Raw genomic sequence first — 21,673 nt, forward strand, 5'->3', positions numbered from 1 at the left:
GACTTCCTCCCTCTTTCTGCTGACCTCACATGAAACAGACATGCATTATATATATCTTCCAAATAAACAACCTAACAGGTCATTTTTTTAAATTTATTGAAAGTGCTTCAACACTCCTACAAAATATCTGGGCTTCTGTATCAGTGTTTTATTCCGATGTGGGTTTAATAACACTTGCTAATGTAAAGTGGTAATATCAAGCAATAGCAGAGTTATAGGAAGCGGTTATATTTAGCAAAAGAGGAGTTATTGGGAGAAGTTTATATGGAGCAGTAGGAGGAGATATTGGGAGAAGTTATATGGAGCAGTAGGAGGAGTTATAGGGAGAAGTTATATGGAGCAGTAGGAGGAGTTATTGGGAGAAGTTATATGGAGCAGTAGGAGGAGTTATTGGGAGAAGTTATATGGAGCAGTAGGAGGAGTTATTGGGAGAAGTTATATGGAGCAGTAGGAGGAGTTATTGGGAGAAGTTATATGGAGCAGTAGGAGGAGTTATTGGGAGAAGCTATATGGAGCAGTAGGAGGAGTTATTGGGAGAAGTTATATGGAGCAGTAGGAGGAGATATTGGGAGAAGTTATATGGAGCAGTAGGAGGAGTTATTGGGAGAGTTATATGGAGCAGTAGGAGGAGTTATTGGGAGAAGTTATATGGAGCAGTAGGAGGAGTTATTGGGAGAAGTTATATGGAGCAGTAGGAGGAGTTATTGGGAGAAGTTATATGGAGCAGTAGGAGGAGTTATTGGAAGAAGTTATATGGAGCAGTAGGAGGAGTTATTGGGAGAAGTTATATGGAGCAGTAGGAGGAGATATTGGGAGAAGTTATATGGAGCAGTAGGAGGAGTTATTGGGATAAGTTTATAAGGAGCAGAAGGAGGAGTTATTGGGAGAAGTTTATATGGAGCAGTGGGAGGAGATATTGGGAGAAGTTATATGGAGCAGTAGGAGGAGTTATAGGGAGAAGTTATATGGAGCAGTAGGAGGAGTTATTGGGAGAAGTTATATGGAGCAGTAGGAGGAGTTATTGGGAGAGTTATATGGAGCAGTAGGAGGAGTTATTGGGATAAGTTTATAAGGAGCAGAAGGAGGAGTTATTGGGAGAAGTTTATATGGAGCAGTGGGAGGAGATATTGGGAGAAGTTATATGGAGCAATAAGAGGAGTTATTGGGAGAAGTTATATTGAGCAGTAGGAGGAGTTATAGGGAGCAGTAGGAGGAGTTATTGGGAGACGTTATAATGAAGTAGGAGGAGTTATTGGGAGAAGTTATATGGAGCAATAGGAGGAGTTATTGAGAGAAGTTATATGGAGCAGTAGGAGGAGTTATAGGGAGCAGTTATGTGGAGCAGTAGGAGGAGATATTAGGAGTTATATGGAGCAGTAGGAGGAGTTATTGGGAGAAGTTATATGGAGCAGTAGGAGGAGTTATAGGGAGACGTTATAATGAAGTAGGAGGAGTTATTGGGAGAAGTTATATGGAGCAATAGGAGGAGTTATAGGGAGCAGTTATGTGGAGCAGTAGGAGGAGATATTAGGATTTATATGGAGCTGTAGGAGGAGTTATTGGGAGACGTTATATGGAGCAGTAGGAGTTGTTATAGGGAGCAGTAGGAGGAGTTATTGGGAGACGTTATAATGAAGTAGGAGGAGTTCCTGGGAGAAGTTATATGGAGCAGTAGGAGGAGTTATTGGCAGAAGTTATATGGAGCAGTCGGAGGATTTATAGGGAGGGCTTATGGACGTGCTATAGGATGGGAGGTGTAATATGGTGAGTTAAAAGGAAGTAGTGAGGAGTTAAAGGGATTGGTTATATGGAGCAATGAAAGGAGCTGTAGGGAACGGTTTTATGCAGTATAGGAGGATTTATGAGAATTGGTTATATAAAGCCATAAGAGGAAACAGGGAGGAGTTGTAAAAAGCGACTCAGTGGCACTTAGGTTTTAATTCATCAAAGGTAAACAACAGACGATGCAGGAGTCTGGGCGTATATATAAAATGATAATATAGGATCTGTTATATCAGAGGCTGCCCCTGTATATGATCTGTATGATTATATCCAATCTTCACCCTAAAATCCCCAACCCCAAACCTTAATGGGATCAACTGTGCGGTTGGACCACACGAAATCCTGATGTATACTCCGTCCCACAATGAGCAGCCACATTACCCTTTGTTTCAACATTGTCTCTCATTCCCTGTAGATTGTATGCTCTCACGAGCAGGGCCCTCCTTATCTTTTGTATCTGTTTGCACTTGTTTGTCCTTATTTGTATGTAACCGTTTATGTTTTTATCAAATCTCTGTACCCCATTGTACCACGCTACAGAATATGTTGGCGCTACACATAATAATATCCATGTTTCTCCTTTCAGGATTTCTGTTTGCTGCTTGCCATGCCTTGGAAAACACAACGTCTGCACTTAGTGGTAAGTAAATAGTTACTACCTTTCTAATTACAGGTGCCCTCCCCTCAGTGGTTAATATGTGGTTTGTAAAGTGAATAGTAGTATACATATGCACTTGGGTTCGATTCCACCCCCCCCTCCCCCCCGACACTTACAGATGAAGCCGACGTTATTGCAATAACCTTGTCTACCTCTATACACTCTCACTTGCTCCCCCCAAATGGATATTTGTTTTTGAAATCGTACATGAAGGCGGGGTCTGCTGAGCTTATCCATAGTCCCCTGAGATTTGGGGACTCCCTGGATACCAGATATTTGTAGATTTTTGTGTGTATCGTTATGACACAAAAAGAAACTACAAATATGGCCGCAAACTACCAACATGGCCACAAGGTCACGACTCCACGGCCATGTTGGTAGTCCGGTGGCCATATTTGTAGTTTTTTAGTGTTAGAACCAGCACAAAAAAACAACAAATATCTGGAAGCCATGCATCGCCCGCTAGCGTTGCATCTTTTCTATTGGCCGCTGCAACAATATTCTTCCGGGTGCCGCAGCAGTGGAACCAGGGAGTTCCTGGAGGTCGGGGGATCACAGATAAGTTCTGTGGGACCCTCCAGATCTGTAAGAGGAAGCACGGACTGCTGCTTTATTCAATAGGAATACAAAAGCATAGGGTGTTACGAAGCTTTGCAATGGCAGAATTGTCAACCTCACTAACTTTCTTGCTGATTACGATCCAGACGCACCGATTTATATATATATGTGTGTGTGTGTGTGTATGTATGTATATGTACTAAATTGCTGTTGCGCAATAAAAACAACTCTGTACTGTCCATTCAAGTGATTGAGCTGTAAGGTGTCTCTCAGTGGCCGAAGATTTTCTTATGGAATGACACCACTTAGCAAATCTGAACCTATACATGGACTCAGATCGTACAGGGGTGCGTTATTAATTTAAGGAGGCATTAACCTAACTACCTAAGTTAACACCTCGGTAAGTGCAAATGTGTCTTCAGCGCTCACTAACGCAGCGATTTGCTTTCTGCTAATTTGTATGTACAACGTGTAGGCAAATTGGCATATTTCCCAGGTATCTCAGGTGTGGACCTTTTTGTGCACAGGTACCTCTCCACATCTTGTTTTAGGTCTCAGTCTCAGCAGTGCTCACTTAACATAGCGTTAAGCCATATGGCGTTGAATATGTTATTGAGATGCACATTAATGCATATCATTTACTTTGTGGAGTTGCGTTAACCTCGGGGAATGCCCATTAATCATTTTGTTAGCAGTGCTTTATTAGCACTGAGTTAACGGACCACTGTGGATGTGGGCCTTCACTTCTACACAACACAACCATTTCGGCATGTCTCTGCTTGTCTAGCAGTCACCAAAGAAGGACTCAGAGTCTATAGAATGCCAGTAAAGGCAAGAAAGAGGGGTGCTATTAAGTTTACATGGTAATGGCTAAATTCTAGGATCACAACCATATGCATTAGACTGCCAAAGAAAAAATATATAGACGGTACAGTAATAAGCTATTTGGGGCAAGGGTTCCTTCCTCCTGATGTTACGTTTATGTATTGATGCATTTTATCCCATCTGTACTAGTATATTTCCCTGTATTGAATTTGTATTGTAATGTTTGTACAAATTGTAAAGCCCTACGTACATGCTTGGCTCCATTAAAATATACATGCATACCTACTCTTAACACAGTTCTATTGTGAGTGCCACAGTAATTGGCATGTATCTGGCTTCACAGCATGCCAGGCTTGCAAGGCAATGCAGGTGAGGCTTCTAATTTTAGAGCTGCTGCAAGACTGTATATGGGAATGAAATCCAGACCCATCAGCAGTAAGGAGGGAAGCCGGTGACTGCAGTGCTTCACACAGACATGAACCCCCCCACCCCCAGCTGTGCAGGGTACAAGCAGCAGGGTATGTTTGAACATTGATTCACAAACACACCTAGTTAACACCTTCACTGCCAGAGAAGCCAACAATATATGTTCCAATTAATGCCAATTTTAAGACTCCTCTTACTCAGAAAACATTTTTTTTTAATACACACATCCTCTTCAGCCCTTGTCGATCCACTGCTGGATGAAGTTCTCCCCAAGGATCTTCTAGGTCCTGTGGTTGCAAGCCTCTTCTCCCTGTTATTGCAACAAATGTCCTGATTTCATCCTCCCATCTTACTTTTGGTCATCATCTTGGTCTTTTAATCTCTTGGAATCCAGTCGAGTAACATCTTTGTCCAACGATGGTTCTTTCTCCTTGCCATATATCCGACCCACTGCTATTTTAATTTCTTCAGCCCTGTCATGTCCCCGACTCTTGTTTAGTTTCAAACCCATCCATTCTTTTTCCTGTCTCTTCAGATAATACCCAGTATACATCTCTCCATACTTCTTTGAGTTGTTTGTAGCTTCTGAAGTAGGTTAGCCTTTAGTGTCCAAGGCTCACATCCACACGTGAGTACGGGCAGAATACACTGATCGAAAACTTTCATCTAGAGGCACAATGGAAGGTTCCGTTAAAAAAGAAAAAAAAGTAGATATGTAGATAGATATAAATATATATATATATCGCAAGAAAATAAAAAAGAAGTGCATGCTCCATAGCATACAGTGCATGCTCCATAGCATATATATATATATATATATATATTTTTTTATTATTATTTTTTTTATTATTACAGTGTTTAAAAACATGTACATACTAAATTATGAATGAGAGGTGGATAGCAAATTTGTAAGATTAACATCCTGTTATAAATGGGTATATCACTCCGGTGCTTGGCTGGATGACGTCCACGCTAACAACAGCTGAGAGGGAGCAATCCAACGGACACTGGAAGTGTGGATCAGACACGTCCCAAATGAAGGAATAAACTCCAAATGTATGCAGCCATAAATGGATTGGATAGGAGAGTTAGGGTCCCTCCATTATTCCCGTGCACCTATTTCGCATCTTCCATACTTCCATTCGTTGGAGAGCTGCCTATATACGTACCCCATACTTTTTGTATTCAGCCATAGTGTATGGCGTTAAGTGAGCAAATACCTTCGGATGCTCCCTGCCAGAAGCATGTGTAGCCGTTGGAAATGTCCAAGCCTCAAACTGCTATGGTTTTTGTCAGCAAATTGAGCCAAGCAAACTTTGACTAGCTGATACAGTAGGTAAGAGTGTCATAAATTGTAGATGGTGTGGATGGCAATTTACCATCCAATATGCAATGTGCAAAAAAAGATATATAGATAGATAGACATAATCACCTAGACAAATACATGTAAACAATAGAAGAATGTTAAGGGACAATGGTTTTTTAGAACATGGTGGAAGGGGGAATTTCCCATTTCACCACATTGCTCTCACTGGAGCCTGTAAGGAGTTAACAGCAGGATCCCTGGAACTGTACAGTCTGTTAAGACTTTGTTTACCCATAAATTGGTTAAAGACTTTTTTTTTCCTTCTAATCTGGGAACTGTTACAGCTCCTCACCTGTGAAAATCATAAAGCAAACAGTGACAGCACAGATCAAAGGCGGAATCTCATTTGCGTATGAACACGTGTGTATATCCAGGGAGGTTTCTGACTCGCAGGTCCTCGGAACCAACTTCTTTTTTTGGGTGGGGGGGGGGGGGGGTTTACGCTGATTTACGGCTTTTCCCACAGCAACCTCCGGGTGTGACTGAGTTATCTCTCATCGGGTCGTGTAACAATGCAATTAGGGATCTACTACAGCCCATCTTCAATATGCATTGAAGCCGCCTTCCCTTTGTAGAGAAAAATGTAGGCACGTTCGTCTGAATGGAGCAGAAGTCGTCTCCAGCACTGGCAAGCCGCTTCACAGCATATGGAATATTGGCTTAAATGGGAGCATTGTCACCCTTTTAATGTCTCTGGAATAAATCAGTAGATCGCCTCCCTCTCCCCCCACCCCCCCATTTTTTTTAACAGAATGTGAAGCTGGGGGTCCCTAGTACGAAACAGTTTTATATTAATCTCCCAGAACCCTCCTCTCCCCTGTTCCTGAGATACTTACCGGTAAAGGTACCTCCTGTTTATAAATCCCCCACATCACGCTGGCCAATAGGACGGATAACGTTGATGGCTTCGTATGTGCCGCGTTATGTGGGAGATTTTCACCTTCACTTGTTTCCCTGGAGGGGACAGGACATTGGGAATCAGTGGCACCCCGGAGCTGAGAATAGCTTGGTCCAGCTCTGGGGACTCCCTGCTTCTAGTCCTTGTAAAAAGGAGGGTTAAAAAGAAAGCCTGCTGCTTTAAGATATTCTACCTTTTATTTTGCCCGTATACCTGTGATTTAGGGAGTGTTAATAGTTGGGGTTAGTTGGGAGTTACATGATGCACAGGTTATAATGAGATGTAACATATTCTGTGTGTACAATAGGAGGAGTTAGGGAGGAGTTACATGATGCACAGATTATAATGGGATGTATCATATTCTGTGTGTACGATAGGAGGAGTTAGGGAGGAGTTATATGATGCACAGATTATAATGAGATGTAACATATTCTGTGTGTACAATAGGAGGAGTTAGGGAGGAGTTACATGATGCACAGATTATAATGAGATGTATCATATTGTGTGTGTACAATAGGAGGAGTTAGGGAGGAGTTACATGATGCACAGATTATAATGAGATGTAATATATGCTGTGTGTACAATAGGAGGAGTTAGGGAGAAGTTACATGATGCACAGATTATAATGAGATGTATCATATTCTGTGTGTACAATAGGAGGAGTTAGGGAGAAGTTACATGATGCACAGATTATAATGACGTATTATATTCTGTGTGTACAATAGGAGGAGTGAGGGAGGAGTTACATGATGCACAGATTATAATGAGATGTATCATATTCTGTGTGTACAATAGGAGGAGTTAGGGAGGAGTTACATGATGCACAGATTATAATGAGATGTATTATATCCTGTGTGTACAATAGGAGGAGTTAGGGAGAAGTTACATGATGCACAGATTATAATGGGATGTAACATATTCTGTGTGTACAATAGGAGGAGTTAGGGAGGAGTTACATGATGCACAGATTATAATGACGTAATATATTCTGTGTGTACAATAGGAGGAGTTAGGGAGGAGTTACATGATGCACAGATTATAATGACGTAATATATTCTGTATGTACAATAGGAGGAGTTAGGGAGGAGTTACATGATGCACAGATTATAATGGGATGTAACATATTCTGTGTGTACAATAGGAGGAGTTAGGGAGGAGTTACATGATGCACAGGTTATAATGAGATGTAATATATTCTGTGTGTACAATACGAGGAGTTAGGGAGGAGTTACATGATGCACAGATTATAATGACGTATTATATTCTGTGAGTACTATAGGAGGAGTTAGGGAGGAGTTAGATGATGCACAGATTATAATGAGATTCTGTGTGTACAATAGGAGGAGTTAGGGAGGAGTTACATGATGCACAGATAATAATGACGTATTATATTCTGTGAGTACTATAGGAGGAGTTAGGAGTTAGGGAGGAGTTAGATGATGCACAGATTATAATGAGATGTAACATATTGTGTGTGTACAATAGGAGGAGTTAGGGAGGATTTACACAACACAGATTATAATGCTTTCAATTCTGCATCTCTATGTATCTCTAAGTTCCCTGGCTAAAAATTTCCGTCAAATGGAACCATTTTGCTATATATAATGTACATAACATGTGGCTCTTTAAAGCAAAATCTGATGCATTGCTGGCCTATTCCTTGTCTCTTACTAATTTTGACAACATTTTATTTATGCTACACTCTTAAATCCCTGCGGGCGGGAGGGTTTATTTTATGAAAATCGAGGCTTGCTACCAGGGATAGAACAATATGGCTGCCGTGGCCGTCACTGCATTTTGGTTCTCTGTCAGAACGCATAGAGCTATTCTATACCCCAACACGGATTAAACAGGAAAGATCCATAATATTTTATTTTAAATTAGCAACTTTTCTTTAATATAACATATTAAACCGTATTTTTTCTTTTTCTTTCATTTTTGTAAGGAATCCTATGTGAGCATTGGGTTATTTCATATTTAAATTCTTAAACAACAAAATAATAAATAACATCTAATCTGCAATAACTGATCTAGCGTTAAATAAAGTAAAGTGGCAGGAAAAAAAAAAAAACATTTTTCTACTGACGATCAGTCTTCAACCCCCTTCGTAATCATTTTATAATCACGACATGGAGCTTGTTATAGAGCCCTAACAAATAAGGGAGCTAGAACTCCATTCCTGCGAGTTACATAGTTCGCTATTTCCATAGCTCCCTCACAAAAATGATACCTGGCAGTACTCCAGCATACTGTATAAAAATATTAATGGGGATAGGAAGAGGAAATCGCTCTAGAGATGTGACATTTTCTGTATGTGGGTTAAGAGACCATAAAACAGTTGAAGGAACAAAGGCCACTGGGTAGGATGTTGGTTTGTGGGGGAATTTCCAGAGCCCTGTGGGACCTGCTCTTGAAACATCTCCCTGGGAGACATTATTTATGTACTGTAATAATCCCCAAAGAACTGGGCATTACTGGCCAATATTGCCCTGGCTGGAAGAGTTGAAGGCTCGAGGCGAAGCCGAGGGACTTTAACCCAGCCAGGGCATTATTGGCCAGTAATGCCCTGTACTGAGGGGATTATTACTATTATAAGCTTTTTTTTAAATTTTTCATAAAAAAGATAGACACTTTTGTAGTCATTGATTTTTATCAGTATGATTGTCTACATACTTTTGCTTTTACTGCAAGTTTATTAAAATGAACAATTGAAAACACACACACACTGCAGCCCTCCCCCTCTGTACACACAAACGCACTCTGCAGTCCTCCCTACACACACTGCAGCCCCCCTCATCTACACCCACAAAATACACTGCAGCCCTCCTCCACCTCTACACTCACAAAACCCACACACAAGACACACAGCAGTCCCCCCTACACCCAGAAACACACAAGCACACAGCAGCCCCCCCTACACCCAGAAACACACACTGCAGTCCCTGCAAACCCACAAAACTGCAGACACATACATACACACACACACACACCAAAACATACTCTTCAGCCCTCAACCACCCTCTACACCCACAGACGCACACTGCAGCCCCCCCTCTACACCCACAAAACACACCACAGACACACACCAGCAAAACAGACTGCTGTCCACTCTACATCCACAAAACAGACACCAGCAGCCCCCTCCCAACACCCACTGCAGCCCCCCCCTTTAATCCCACACACTGCAGACACACACACAAAATACTCTACACCCCTCATCCACCCACAAAACACACACTGAAGACACACTGCAGCCCCCCCTGTACACCCACAAAACACACACTGCAGACACTCGCCAACAAAACAGACTCTGCTGCCTCCTTTACACCCACAAAACACACAGCAGGCACACAAACTTTCCCCCTCACTCTCCTGTGCAGAGTTCTCTGCAGGCAAGGTGCCAAAAATTCCGGGCCATTACTGATTGGTTAAAATTCCAGGCATTATTGAAACCCCTGCTCTCTGATTGGTTAAAATTCTGGGCATTATCCAATCAGAGAGCAGGGGTTTCAATAATGCCCGGAATTTACCATCTTTAGCCTATAATCAACAATAATGTGCAAGGGAAATGTATAAGATCGGCACACTATCTGCGACTTGAACTGCCCTCGTCAGAATGCTCTCGCCCCACTACCTGTGAACTGAACTGCCCTCGTCACACTGCCTCTGACCTGGACTGCCCTCGTCACACTGCCTCTGACCTGGACTGCCCTCGTCACACTGCCTCTGAACTGGACTGCCCTCGTCACACTGCCTCTGGCCTGGATTGCCCTCGTCCCACTGCCTCTGGCCTGGATTGCCCTCGTCCCACTGCCTCTGACCTGGATTGCCCTCGTCACACTGCCTCTGACCTGGACTGCCCTCGTCACACTGCCTCTGGCCTGGATTGCCCTCGTCCCACTGCCTCTGGCCTGGATTGCCCTCGTCCCACTGCCTCTGACCTGAATTGCCCTCGTCACACTGCCTCTGGCCTGGACTGCCCTCGTCACACTGCCTGTCACCTGAATTGCCCTTCTCCTGATACATGTGACCTGAATTGCTCTTGCCCCGATACCTGTGACCTGAACTGCCGTCATCCCGCAGCAATGAAAACAACATGGAAGTATCTGGGCCCATTAGAAATATAATCTGATATAGACAAGATTGCACCTTTTTTAAAGGGATAACTCCTCGTAGGAGGACGCTGAACTAATTAATGGTGTTATTCCCATGTTTCATGGGATAAATATAAACGACTGCCACTCTTTAACCCTTCCACACCCAGACAGGCATACAAAAATCAACCTAATGGCACCATTAACGTACCCCTACGATGTACCTGGTACACTTCAATTTTCTTACATCTGGGCCCCAGTCACTGCAGGAACAATGACATGAAGTGCAAGGGCCAGAGATTGTTTTTTTATTACCTAATCTATTTTTAAAATAAAACCGTCATATCTACAGTTACATTGTTGATCCAGACTTCAATTGCAATTGAATCCTTCTAAGGAAGGCAGCATTGACAAATAAGTTGTTTAATAGGCCTTATTTTGTTGTTCCGTGGGATTGAACCCTTGAGCAGCCAGATGCACGGTCTGTGGTATGGACTGGATGGTCAAGCTGCCCTGACATGCAGAACGCAGAAGAGGAGTTTCCCTCTGAGAAAAGAAGCTGGTCGGTGCACAAAGCAGAGACAGTTTACAGAGCAGGTACATTTAATGAATTATGCTGTAGACATTGGCAGGAGATAAGAGCTACAGTTCTGTACACCGACCATGCACCAAAACAGCCTTTCAACATCTTGCTTCCCTGCATGGATGCTAATAAAGGTGCTTTCTTATTGAGCAACAACTACGATAGAGAAACACCCGCGTGTCAGATGGGAGGGCCCGTGACCCGGGGCCGGCTAGCCACTGTCATGATAGGGTTAGGCCTCGCTCAGGCCGCGTTGCGACGTGCGCGGGGTGGTCACTCTTTGAGGCTTGTGAATAACAGTTGTCACACTAGAAACTGCTTGTGGCGGCAAACTACAGCGTTGACGCTGCGACATTTTGCCGCCACAACCCAAATTGAAATTTGGGTCTGCAGACGCGTCACGTGAGCTGGTTCAGCCAAAAAAGGCAAACCAGCTATGTGACGTGTTCGTCACGCCCCCGCCACGCCCCCAAACGCCGCAACCCAACTCCTACAGTTTGAGCGCAGATCGCTGGGTTGCAGGAGCTCGCGGCGGAGGCGCGCACGCAAGCGCGTGGACGTAGCAGCCTGTCTGAGCGAGGCCTTAGGCAGGCGAGTGGTGGGGGGGTATTTAACCCTTTGACTGCTACGTGGCTATGTCATGGGGTCTGGCACTATAGGGGCCCCTTTTCAGCTTGCTTTCTAGGTGAGATCGCATTATACACGTGTGGAGCGCTGAACGCGATCTAGCAGGCAGAGGATTGGAAGAGGAGGACTCTTCAGGGAGCCGTCACGTGATCGCGATGTGAAACAGGAGCTGTGGCACTCTGCTACCGCAGCCCTTCCGGCACCCAAACACCCAAAGGGGGGAGTGGGTGCTTGCCTCAAGAAGGCTGGAAAAGAGTAGCCAGCCGATGGTAACGGAAGTGGAGGGAGTTCTTCTTTGGGTCTGCCCAATCAGCCCCTAGAAAGTGTGCATTTGTGCCATGACGAACCTGGTGTGTCAATAGGGCCAATGGCTAAGGTTAAGTGGAGTGGGACCATTTATAATGATGGATCTGCATCAGAAAACACAAAAATAAGTGTAGAAGCTCAAATATGAGATAACAAATCAACTACTAGTAAGTTCATGTGAAAATCACATAGTGGGTGCTAGATGGGCCAAATCACCCTGGCTAAGATGAGTGCAATATACTATATATACTATATACTCATATACTCTAAGTAAGAAGTAACCCAGCACACCACAAAACTAGTATTAAAGTGACAACATTTAATAACCACTAGTGAGTAGCACAAGAGTGATCTGTAGATCAGGACAATTTTTGCCATTTCATTCACATCTATGGGGTCTCACAACTGCCAAAACTGGGGTAAAGCCAGAGTAAAAAAAACACCACAACTATCAAAGAAAATGATTCCCATTGAAAACAACTGAGTGAGTATGTTTCAAAGTCTCCCGACAAACCGGGGGCAACGAATCTACATCGGATTTTATGAAAGACAAATGTCCCATAAGATGCAATGGCATTTTCTGCTATGATTAATATGTTTAAAACCAGAGACAGAACATGAAACACAGACAGAGCTCAGTGCACATCCAGTGAAACCTGTACACGGTACAGTGCCTAAATATATATGTTGTCAGGGTCGCCTAGACCTCCTGCCTAGCCATAGCTTCCTTGTCCACTGGGTGTGCTGCTGCCTTCTGTTGGCTCTGGGTTCCTCTGTCTGTCTGTCTTCTTGTTGCTCCTGTCTCTGTCCTTTATAGCTTGCTTCCTGTCTGTTGCTTTTGCCTTTGCTTGAAGTCAGACTCCTTCAGTATTGCACATGCCTCTGATCTGTTTTCTGTTCCTGTACCTGTACCTGAGTCTGTTCACAGTAAAAGCCCTTGCTAGTAATCTGGCTTGTCCCTGTTTGTTCCTGCTCCCCGGTCTCAGTCCCTGCTCCCTGTTCTCAGTCCCTGTCCTGCCCCGCCTGTCCTGTTCCAGTCTCCTCGTTGCCGACCTCTGCTTGTTACCTGACTTCGCTACCTGCCGCCTGCCTCGGACCCCTGCTTGTTACCTTTCTTCGCTACCTGCCGCCTGCCTCGGACCTCTGCTTGTTTCCTGACTGCGCTGTCTGCCGCCTGCCTTGGACCCCTGCTTGTGACCCCTACTACGCTCGTGCTGTTCCGGCCACTGAGATCCTACCCGCCACAGGAGTCTCCCGTGACATATGTATAGATATCTATTAAATTTAATGGTCTTTTAGTTTAACATTTTGGCCAAAGTGTTGTACGCCCCTGAGCCACTACACGGCAGACCACATCTCAAGGGTCCCTAACACTAATATAAATTCCTAATAACCTGTGCATTACCAGGAAGAATGATTTATAATAAATCTGTCAAAATTAGTTGGCATAGTTCTAAGTCTGATTGAAGCTTTTATTAACCTGTACATTACCAGGAAAAGCACTCTGTATTAGATTTGTCACATTCATACTGCAAGCAAGCAAGTTCCCCTGAGAGTGGGAGATGCCATGGAGTGAGCTTTTAACCATTTAAATGTGGGAGCGGGTGAGCTTCAACAAGATAGGAAGAGCCACGTTCCAACCAGCTAAGACCAGCTGAACAAGATTTGTAAAACATACAGGACACCTGCAAGCTCATATTGAACCCCCAAAATAACCACAACATATATATAAGCATATTGGTGTCACAGAGGAGTGCTACTGAGCATGGCGATATATATTTAAAACCAGAGACAGAACATGAAACACAGAGCTCAGTGCACATCCAGTGAAACCTATACACGGTACAGTGCCTAAATATATATTTATAGATATCTATTGAATAAAATGGTCTTTTAGTTTAACATTTTGGCCAAAGTGTTGTAAGCCCCTGAGCCACTACACGGCAGACCACATCTCAAGGGTCCCTAACACTAATATAAATTCGTAATAACCTGTGCATTACCAGGAAGAATGATTTATAATAAATCTGTCAAAATTAGTTGCATAGTTCTATGCACTGTACCGTGAATAGGTTTCACTGGATGTGCACTGAGCTCTGTCTGTGTTTCATGTTCTGTCTGTGGTTTTAAATATATATCGCCATGCTCAGTAGCACTCCTCTGTGACACCTATATGCTTATATATATGTTGTGGTTATTTTGGGGGTTCAATATGAGCTTGCAGGTGTCCTGTATGTTTTACATATGATTAATATGTTGCAATATATTTGCTCCATTTCTGCAAGTGGAAGACTGATAAATAACCCCCATGCATCTAGGTTCGTAGCTCCTATTCTGCCCCCTCTGCACTAGGGTGTGATTTCGGTAGTGTCAATAGGAGGGGTTCTGTTGTTAATGGGATGCATCACATTCTATGTCTCTGTGTTATTTTACTCCCCTTATTATGCTGCGTCAAAAAGCTCTGCCAGCTCAGAGGTGGCGTAAGCTTCTCAGGTGTGTGTGTCAAACGTAAGAGACGTGATTAACAAGCTTGTTACATATGATGTAGCCGCAGGCAGGAAATTGGAATATAATTGTCGTGCATCAAAACAAACCTCTTTTGGCATTTTACATACTGTAGACCCTGTAATCGTGCGCAAACTACTGTAATGGCAGAGATAACTTTAATGGATCTAAATCGGGATTTATATAATTGTTTATATATAAATATATTTTGTGTATGTATATATATACACACACACATCTAAACCAGGGTTTTTCAACTCCAGTTCTCAAGACCCCCCCAACAGGTCAGGTTTTCAGGATATCCCTGCTTCAGCACAGGTGGCTCAATCACTGGCTCAGTCAAACAATTGAGCCACCTGTGCTGAAGCAGGGATATCCTGAAAAACTTAACCTTTTGGGGGGGTTTTGAGGACTGGAGTTGAGAATCTAATGACATTGTATGCTGCACTGTACAATTTTGCAGGCACAGGAAGTCCCGGTTATGAATATCTTACAATCTAATTATAGTCCCTGAGGCACAAGGAGTTAAACGTGAATTGCCCAAGTTGCAGTGCAAGCTGACACTGGGATTTTCACCAGGTTCGGTGCTTCAAAGGCAGACTTCTTGCCACAGAGATCCTCCCTCTTTTTTCTTGGCTACTGTTCTCTGCTGGTGTTCAGAGCTTTCTTTGCCACTTTATCCCTTCACAGTATCCTCCTGTACTGACTGACTAACTCACCCTGCAGTGCTGCTCTTTCATAGGCCAGAGTCTTTGTGATGTAATAAGGAGCAGTGTCACATAGTAGCAACATGGGCCTATGGTCCCATTCAACATGCTGTTAAAGAAACAGAGTGAGCGTTTGCCCACTTCAGTAACAGTGCTATTACCACTGGTGTACTCCTTCAATCCACTTACAGTATGTACTCTGAGGGACATACATGGGGGTATTGTTTATCTTGTTCCACAACCCCAATAATGTAAATTCATTCACATATCCTCTGTCAGTGGTTTCCAACCTTTTTTTTGTTATACCCTATAATTATATTGTGACATTCCTGCGAATGCCAACCCTCTCTACTAGCGCATCTGATCAGATGCATTGTAAGGAACCCCAACCCTCTCTAATAGCGCGTCTGATCATATGCATTGTAAGGAACCCCAACCCTCTCTAATAGCGTCTGAGATCATATGCATTGTAAGGTACCCCAGCCCTCTCTTAATAGCGCGTCTGATCAGATGCATTGTAAGGAACCCCAACCCTCTCTAATAGCGTCTGAGATCAGATGCATTGTAAGGAACCCCAACCCTCTCTAATAGCGCGTCTGATCAGATGCATTGTAAGGAACCCCAACCCTCTCTAATAGTGCGTCTGATCAGATGCATTGTAAGGAACCCCAACCCTCTCTAATAGCGTCTGAGATCAGATGCATTGTAAGGAACCCCAACCCTCTCTAATAGCGCGTCTGAGATCAGATGCATTGTAAGGAACCCCAACCCTCCCTAATAGCGCGTCTGAGATCAGATGCATTGTAAATTATTCCGTACTTTTTTTTATAACGTGTTTTCCAGACTAAATCCAATTTATATGGAAGTATCTATGTACTTTATAAATATAATCCCATATAGACAAGATTGCACATTTAAAGGGATTCTATATATACTGTATATATATACTGTATATATCTTCCAGTTTAATCCTAAATGTGAAAGAGTGATCTTTAAAAAAAAGAACACTACAGTAGGTTAGAATATCCCAATTAAATGGATTTAGGTCATCAGTGCTACTTTAGGGTATCTGAGGACAGCGCATTGCCTTTGTCACCATAATATAATCAGAGCTGACATTTCTCTGGGTATACATATGCACTTCCATCACAGAGTTCATTCATAAACCTTGACTCACAAAACAGCAGCTGAAATCTGAAACTCCCAACCGTCCCCATGTTTCCGATTTCATGGGCGCCGGTTTAAAGAGGGACTTTTTTTGTTTTTGTTTTAATGAATGTGCAGAATTCAAAGAAATTAAAATAAAAGACCTGCCTAAATATATCAATGCTTCCTGCAGCTCCCCCCAGGGAAGGGGGAGATAAATGTGAGTTTTATGCAGGGACCTGCCTTTTCTATCGATGCATGAACCCGAACGAAACAAGGGAGATGTATTTTCTTGTTCATAGTCAAATCATTTTCCGATGGGTTCAAAGAGCGATTCATGAACGGCTCTGCTTGTTTGCTCAGCATGATGTTGAAAAGCAGGTTGTGTCTTTTGGAAGAGCCGTCTGCAAATATAGTACGTCTACTGGCAGTGGAATAAAAAGGCCTTTTTAGGTTAGGGTGTTTGATGCAGTAGAAAGGTTTGCGAAGGGCAGCCCTGTGTCGAAGATATTTAATGATTTTTTTTTAAAAAATGTTTGGTACTGATCATAGATGCAGAATGCTCACTGATCTGAGAGATCAAAGGTCACATATGTGCATAAGGAGTCCGGCATTAAACTCCATTTGGGAGAGCTCTTTCTTCCGAATATTTTGTGTCGGGTAGCAACTGTGTTTGTTTGATATAGCAAGAAAGGATAAAGGGCCTGTATACTATAAAGTGAGAGAGTGCCGATTCTGAGCTACTGCACGGAGAGCCTAATTGAACTCAATGGGGCTGGGGTAATATCACACTTTTATAGTGTGTTAGTTGAAAATTAATAATCCTGAAATATGATCCCAAGTAATGGACTTATTTAGTGTTCTGCGTCTCTCTGCCGTCCAGCTAGCACCTGCTGTGATGTCATCATTTACGGCTGTGCTTGTGACAGGGGTGATTTGGTCACGGCAGGAGTGAAGTGTTTTAAAAGCGTGAGGTTTGAATATTAAGTTTCTATTTCACAGTTCCTTTAGCAGTGATGTACTGTATGAAGAGTTACAGTTAGAAGTATCTTTGCTGCTAGATCTTTTATATTGTATCGTACCGTCACCTGGGGAGAGGTGAAAGGTGAAATGTGAAATTACATTAATGTCACTCAATACCTGGAACTTCCTGTATCATATATGCCATCACCAGAGTCCTAATATAGAGGCTTCCTGTTCTTCTGAGAATATCAAACTGCCATTAATTAGTACACTTTGGTTCTAGGAGGAACTGCCGATTAAACATGTCACTGTTATTAGTACATTTTGTTCTTAGAAGGATTGCCCCTTGAAAAGGTGTCAATCATATAGATCCAGCCTGTCACTGCTCCTCTGACTGTATTAATGTCAGTTTCACTCCCACACCTCTTTTTAACCCCTAGTGTGGCTGACCCCTCGGGCATTGAAGCTGTTAATTCCAGTGGAGGAGGGAGACAAATTAAGTCTATTGTGTAGCTAGAGGAGGCTTCAAAGGGACATCTGTGATATACTGTAGTTCAAAGGAGCTATTAACCAGCTGGTCAAAGAAATGTCAGTGTCTGCTCATTGTTCAGGCATCCAGGTGAGAAAAGAAGGGATATGAATGAGGATTCAGCCTGGTAGGTGGTCCAAAGAACAGGCCACGGCTTTACAACACACAGAATGAGAGGATTAACGGTGCAAAATTAACAATTGCTGTGACTTGTTTAAAGGTGTCCCTGATAGCTGTCCTACAAACATTTTGAAACTAATGTAACAATCTAATTGCCTTCCTTAAACAAATGAAACTGGGTTAAAATCAACATGTTTGTTTCTTTGGAAATAAAGTAGGACCTGTGAATGAGTGAGGGTGCATCAATGAAATGTTTTTTCTATGGTTATCCGACCCTGTCTTTATCAGGGAGACACTAAACATAAAGGAGGAGGACGAGGAGACACGGGGATTTGCCTGAGCAAACTCTTGCTCAGCACATAGTGATATCACGCGGAAGGGAGCAGCCCGAGTAAATCAAACCCCTATCAAGTCTGATCACCAGGTTTACAAACTAACTTGAAAATATGCTTTCAAATACTTATAGGTGTCAGATCTGGGTGAAGATGTATGTATGTATGTATGTCTTTATTTATATAGCGCCATTAATGTACATAGCGCTTCACAGTAGTAATACAATCATATACATAACAAATAGTACAAATAACAGATCATGGGAATAAGTTCTTCAGACATAAAAGTAACATTGTAGAAGAGGAGTCCCTGCTCCGAAGAGCTTACAATCTAATTGTGTGTCACCCCTTTATATGTCACTTATAAATTGTTGTCAAAACAAAGCAGGTATTTGGAGTCATCCCTGGAATGTGTTTTTTATATATGGAGATAGGGAAAATGATTATTTATCAGCTTCAGTGAAGCGAATTTTAAGCTGTTTAGCAAATCAAGCCGGGAACACACATTTTAGTTGAGATCACTGCTGAACAGAAGAAATTAACCCTCATCCTGCCTTGCTGTCCCTTTCATCAACGCATCCAATTCCAGTTGTTGATACGTGGAGCTCACTTTTGGGTTAATGGGATAAAGGACACCAGGCAGAATGTTTGAGATTCTGTTGAAGTTTATGCAACCACTGATGCTAAATGAGTGAGACTGCGCTTGTGTGAGCGAGACTGTCTTCGAGTTAGTGAGATTGCCTGCTCATAAGTGAGACGGCCGTCCATTGAGTGAGACTGACTTACAATGAGTGAGACGGCCTTACAATGAGTGACAGACTTTTTATTGAGTGGAAATGCTTTCCTTTGAGTGAGACTGTCTTTGGATGAGTGAGACAACCTCCTATGAGTGAAGACACCTTCCAATCAACACAATACAATCTTAAGTAAACCTGTCTTTTCTCTGCTTTGGGTTGTAAGCGACATGGTGAGTGGTTATATAGAGAGGTAATGAAATTACCTGACCCTCACACGATAATGGGTGTACTCATCTATTGCATCTACTGTATAAATCTGCACGGTACGATCAATCAAAATATTTAGCGCTGCTAACCCTACTGCCTGCCGATAAAACCCTGTTGTGGGGAACATCCCATACTGTGGTTATCTGGATAGAATGACAAATCGGCTAGTATATGAAGATACTCAGCATTAATATACAGTGGATCATGTTCATTTGTTATTTTTTTAAAGAATTTCTGTTATGATATAAATGTAATATCTGGGCTGGAAGGGATTTAAAATGTAATACTGTTTGTTTTCTTATGGCAGGACCACCAGTTGCAGCCGCAGTGAGATCTCACTTTAACGACTGCCCTGAATTTCACAGTAATTTCTGCTTCCACGGGACTTGCAGGTTTCTAATACAGGAGGCAACACCAGCCTGTATGTAAGTTATCTTCATGATGCTGCCGTCTATCTGTGCTGTGATAAAGTGTCTGTGCTCATTTAAAGTAATAAACCCTCAATCTGACCACCAGTATTATCCAATATGCACTGTAATGTAAAGGTGCTGTTCCACTTACACTATGTAAATGCCGGCGTATGTTATATGTGTGAGGACTTCTATACCCTTCAGAATGTTGTCTCACTCATTTAGGGTGAGACTCACTCTTTCGATGGCAGTCTGCCACACAGACTACATTAAGTGCATGGCAAACGGACTCATCTTTACGATAGGTGCTAAGACTTTAGGTCCATTCACTTGATTCCAAATAGGTAGGGCTGCCATCTTTTGAGGAAGTCCCACTTGTCTGCAGCATTTATTGAAGGCCAGTTTCATTCATTTCAAAGGGGGTCATATTTTGGAAGGCAGTTTTGCTCCCTGGAAGTCAGTCACTCAATGTCAGGCAGGCTCACTGATTAGCTATCAGTCTCACTCAATGGAAGGCAGCCTCACTTATCGCATAAATAGTCGCACACATTCGAAGTGAGCCTCTTGCAATCGAAGGCAGTCTGACTTATTAAGATTGAGTCTTGCTTATTTCAATTGACTATCACATATTTATGTGCAGTCTCAGTCAGTGGAAGGCAGTCTCACTCCTTCAGATTGAGTATTGCAAACCGTAAAGCAGTCTCATTCATTGCGAGAGAGTCTCATTGATAGAAAGCAGCCTCACCCATTTGAATACACACACACACACACGTCTAGTGTTTCCCACTCATTTTCAGCAGTCTTGTGTTATACAGTGGGGTATCTCCCGTAAAAACTTGATGTATTCCATTCTAATTACGGATGGGTAGGTTCACAGGTTAAAAATCCAAACTTTGCCAAATTCGAGTTGAATTTATTTTTTTGAACTGGGCAAACTTTTGCGAACAGAAAAAAAATCTTTGCAAACAAATTTTGACATTTAGAAATATAGCAAAACTTGAAAACAAATTCCCAATTTATTTTGAGATTTATTTATTTTTCATCCTTTAACTCGAAAACCAAAAGATGAAATGTTTTTTAATACCAACACCATGAAAGTGCCCACCCCTAACTACAATACAATTACATAGTGCAACAGTCCCAAATAATGTAACTGGCTCCTTGTGACTGCCATGTACCATCCACATCTTCCAGCCTGCATATTTTATAGAAAAGGCAGTGAGTTTGTGTCCTTCACGAGATAGGAGTAACCTTTATGTCTGGGTCTGAGTCCCATTAAACTGCTGTTTGTAACAGCACTCCATGTGGACTTTATACTTGCTGGCTCATCCTGGCTTTTCATAACATACATAATAAAACTTACGGCCTTTGATCCACTTAAAACTCTGGCCAATAAGTTGGAAAGGCTGACCCTGTTTTAATGTCCATTTTGATAAGATCGTGCGTAGTTTCAGGGCACTCCCTTTGCTGCTGACTGCTGAATTCCCTGTATACAATTCCCTGTTTAATTTAATTTAATTTAATGTACAACAAAATGGTGTAGGAATTTTGGATTCATTTTTTTAATTTTTTTTTAAAAAGAAAACAGATGAAACGGTGGATCATTTTTCAATGTCAGCGCTAGTAGACTGTTAAGGCTGAATTCATATTAATGGACCAGACTTATTCAACACCTTACAGTATGTTCACTTGTAACGGGCTGTAATCCATGATGGAAAGTGTCACGGAGTAGTCCTGCTTAATATATATGTGTATTAATATATCTCCATAGTAACCAAATGCATAGGGTTGTTTTTACCATCTTTGCCTAACCTCTCTTGTTCTGTGGCTGTTG

The 21,673-nt window shown here is 42.4% G+C and overlaps 1 protein-coding gene across 1 annotated transcript in view; it reads left to right on the top strand.

Moving 5' to 3' along the window:
* TGFA (transforming growth factor alpha) overlaps positions 1-21,673 on the top strand; it is a 48,929-nt gene that overhangs the window by 18,272 nt on the left and 8,984 nt on the right. The window contains exons 2-3 of the mRNA XM_075601327.1: positions 2,369-2,422; positions 19,737-19,854. Of these exons, the coding sequence (XP_075457442.1) occupies positions 2,369-2,422; positions 19,737-19,854 (172 nt within the window). The remainder of the gene's footprint in view (positions 1-2,368; positions 2,423-19,736; positions 19,855-21,673) is intronic.

This window comes from Ascaphus truei, chromosome 5 (assembly GCF_040206685.1).
Source record: "Ascaphus truei isolate aAscTru1 chromosome 5, aAscTru1.hap1, whole genome shotgun sequence".
Taxonomy (NCBI): Eukaryota; Metazoa; Chordata; class Amphibia; order Anura; family Ascaphidae; genus Ascaphus; species Ascaphus truei.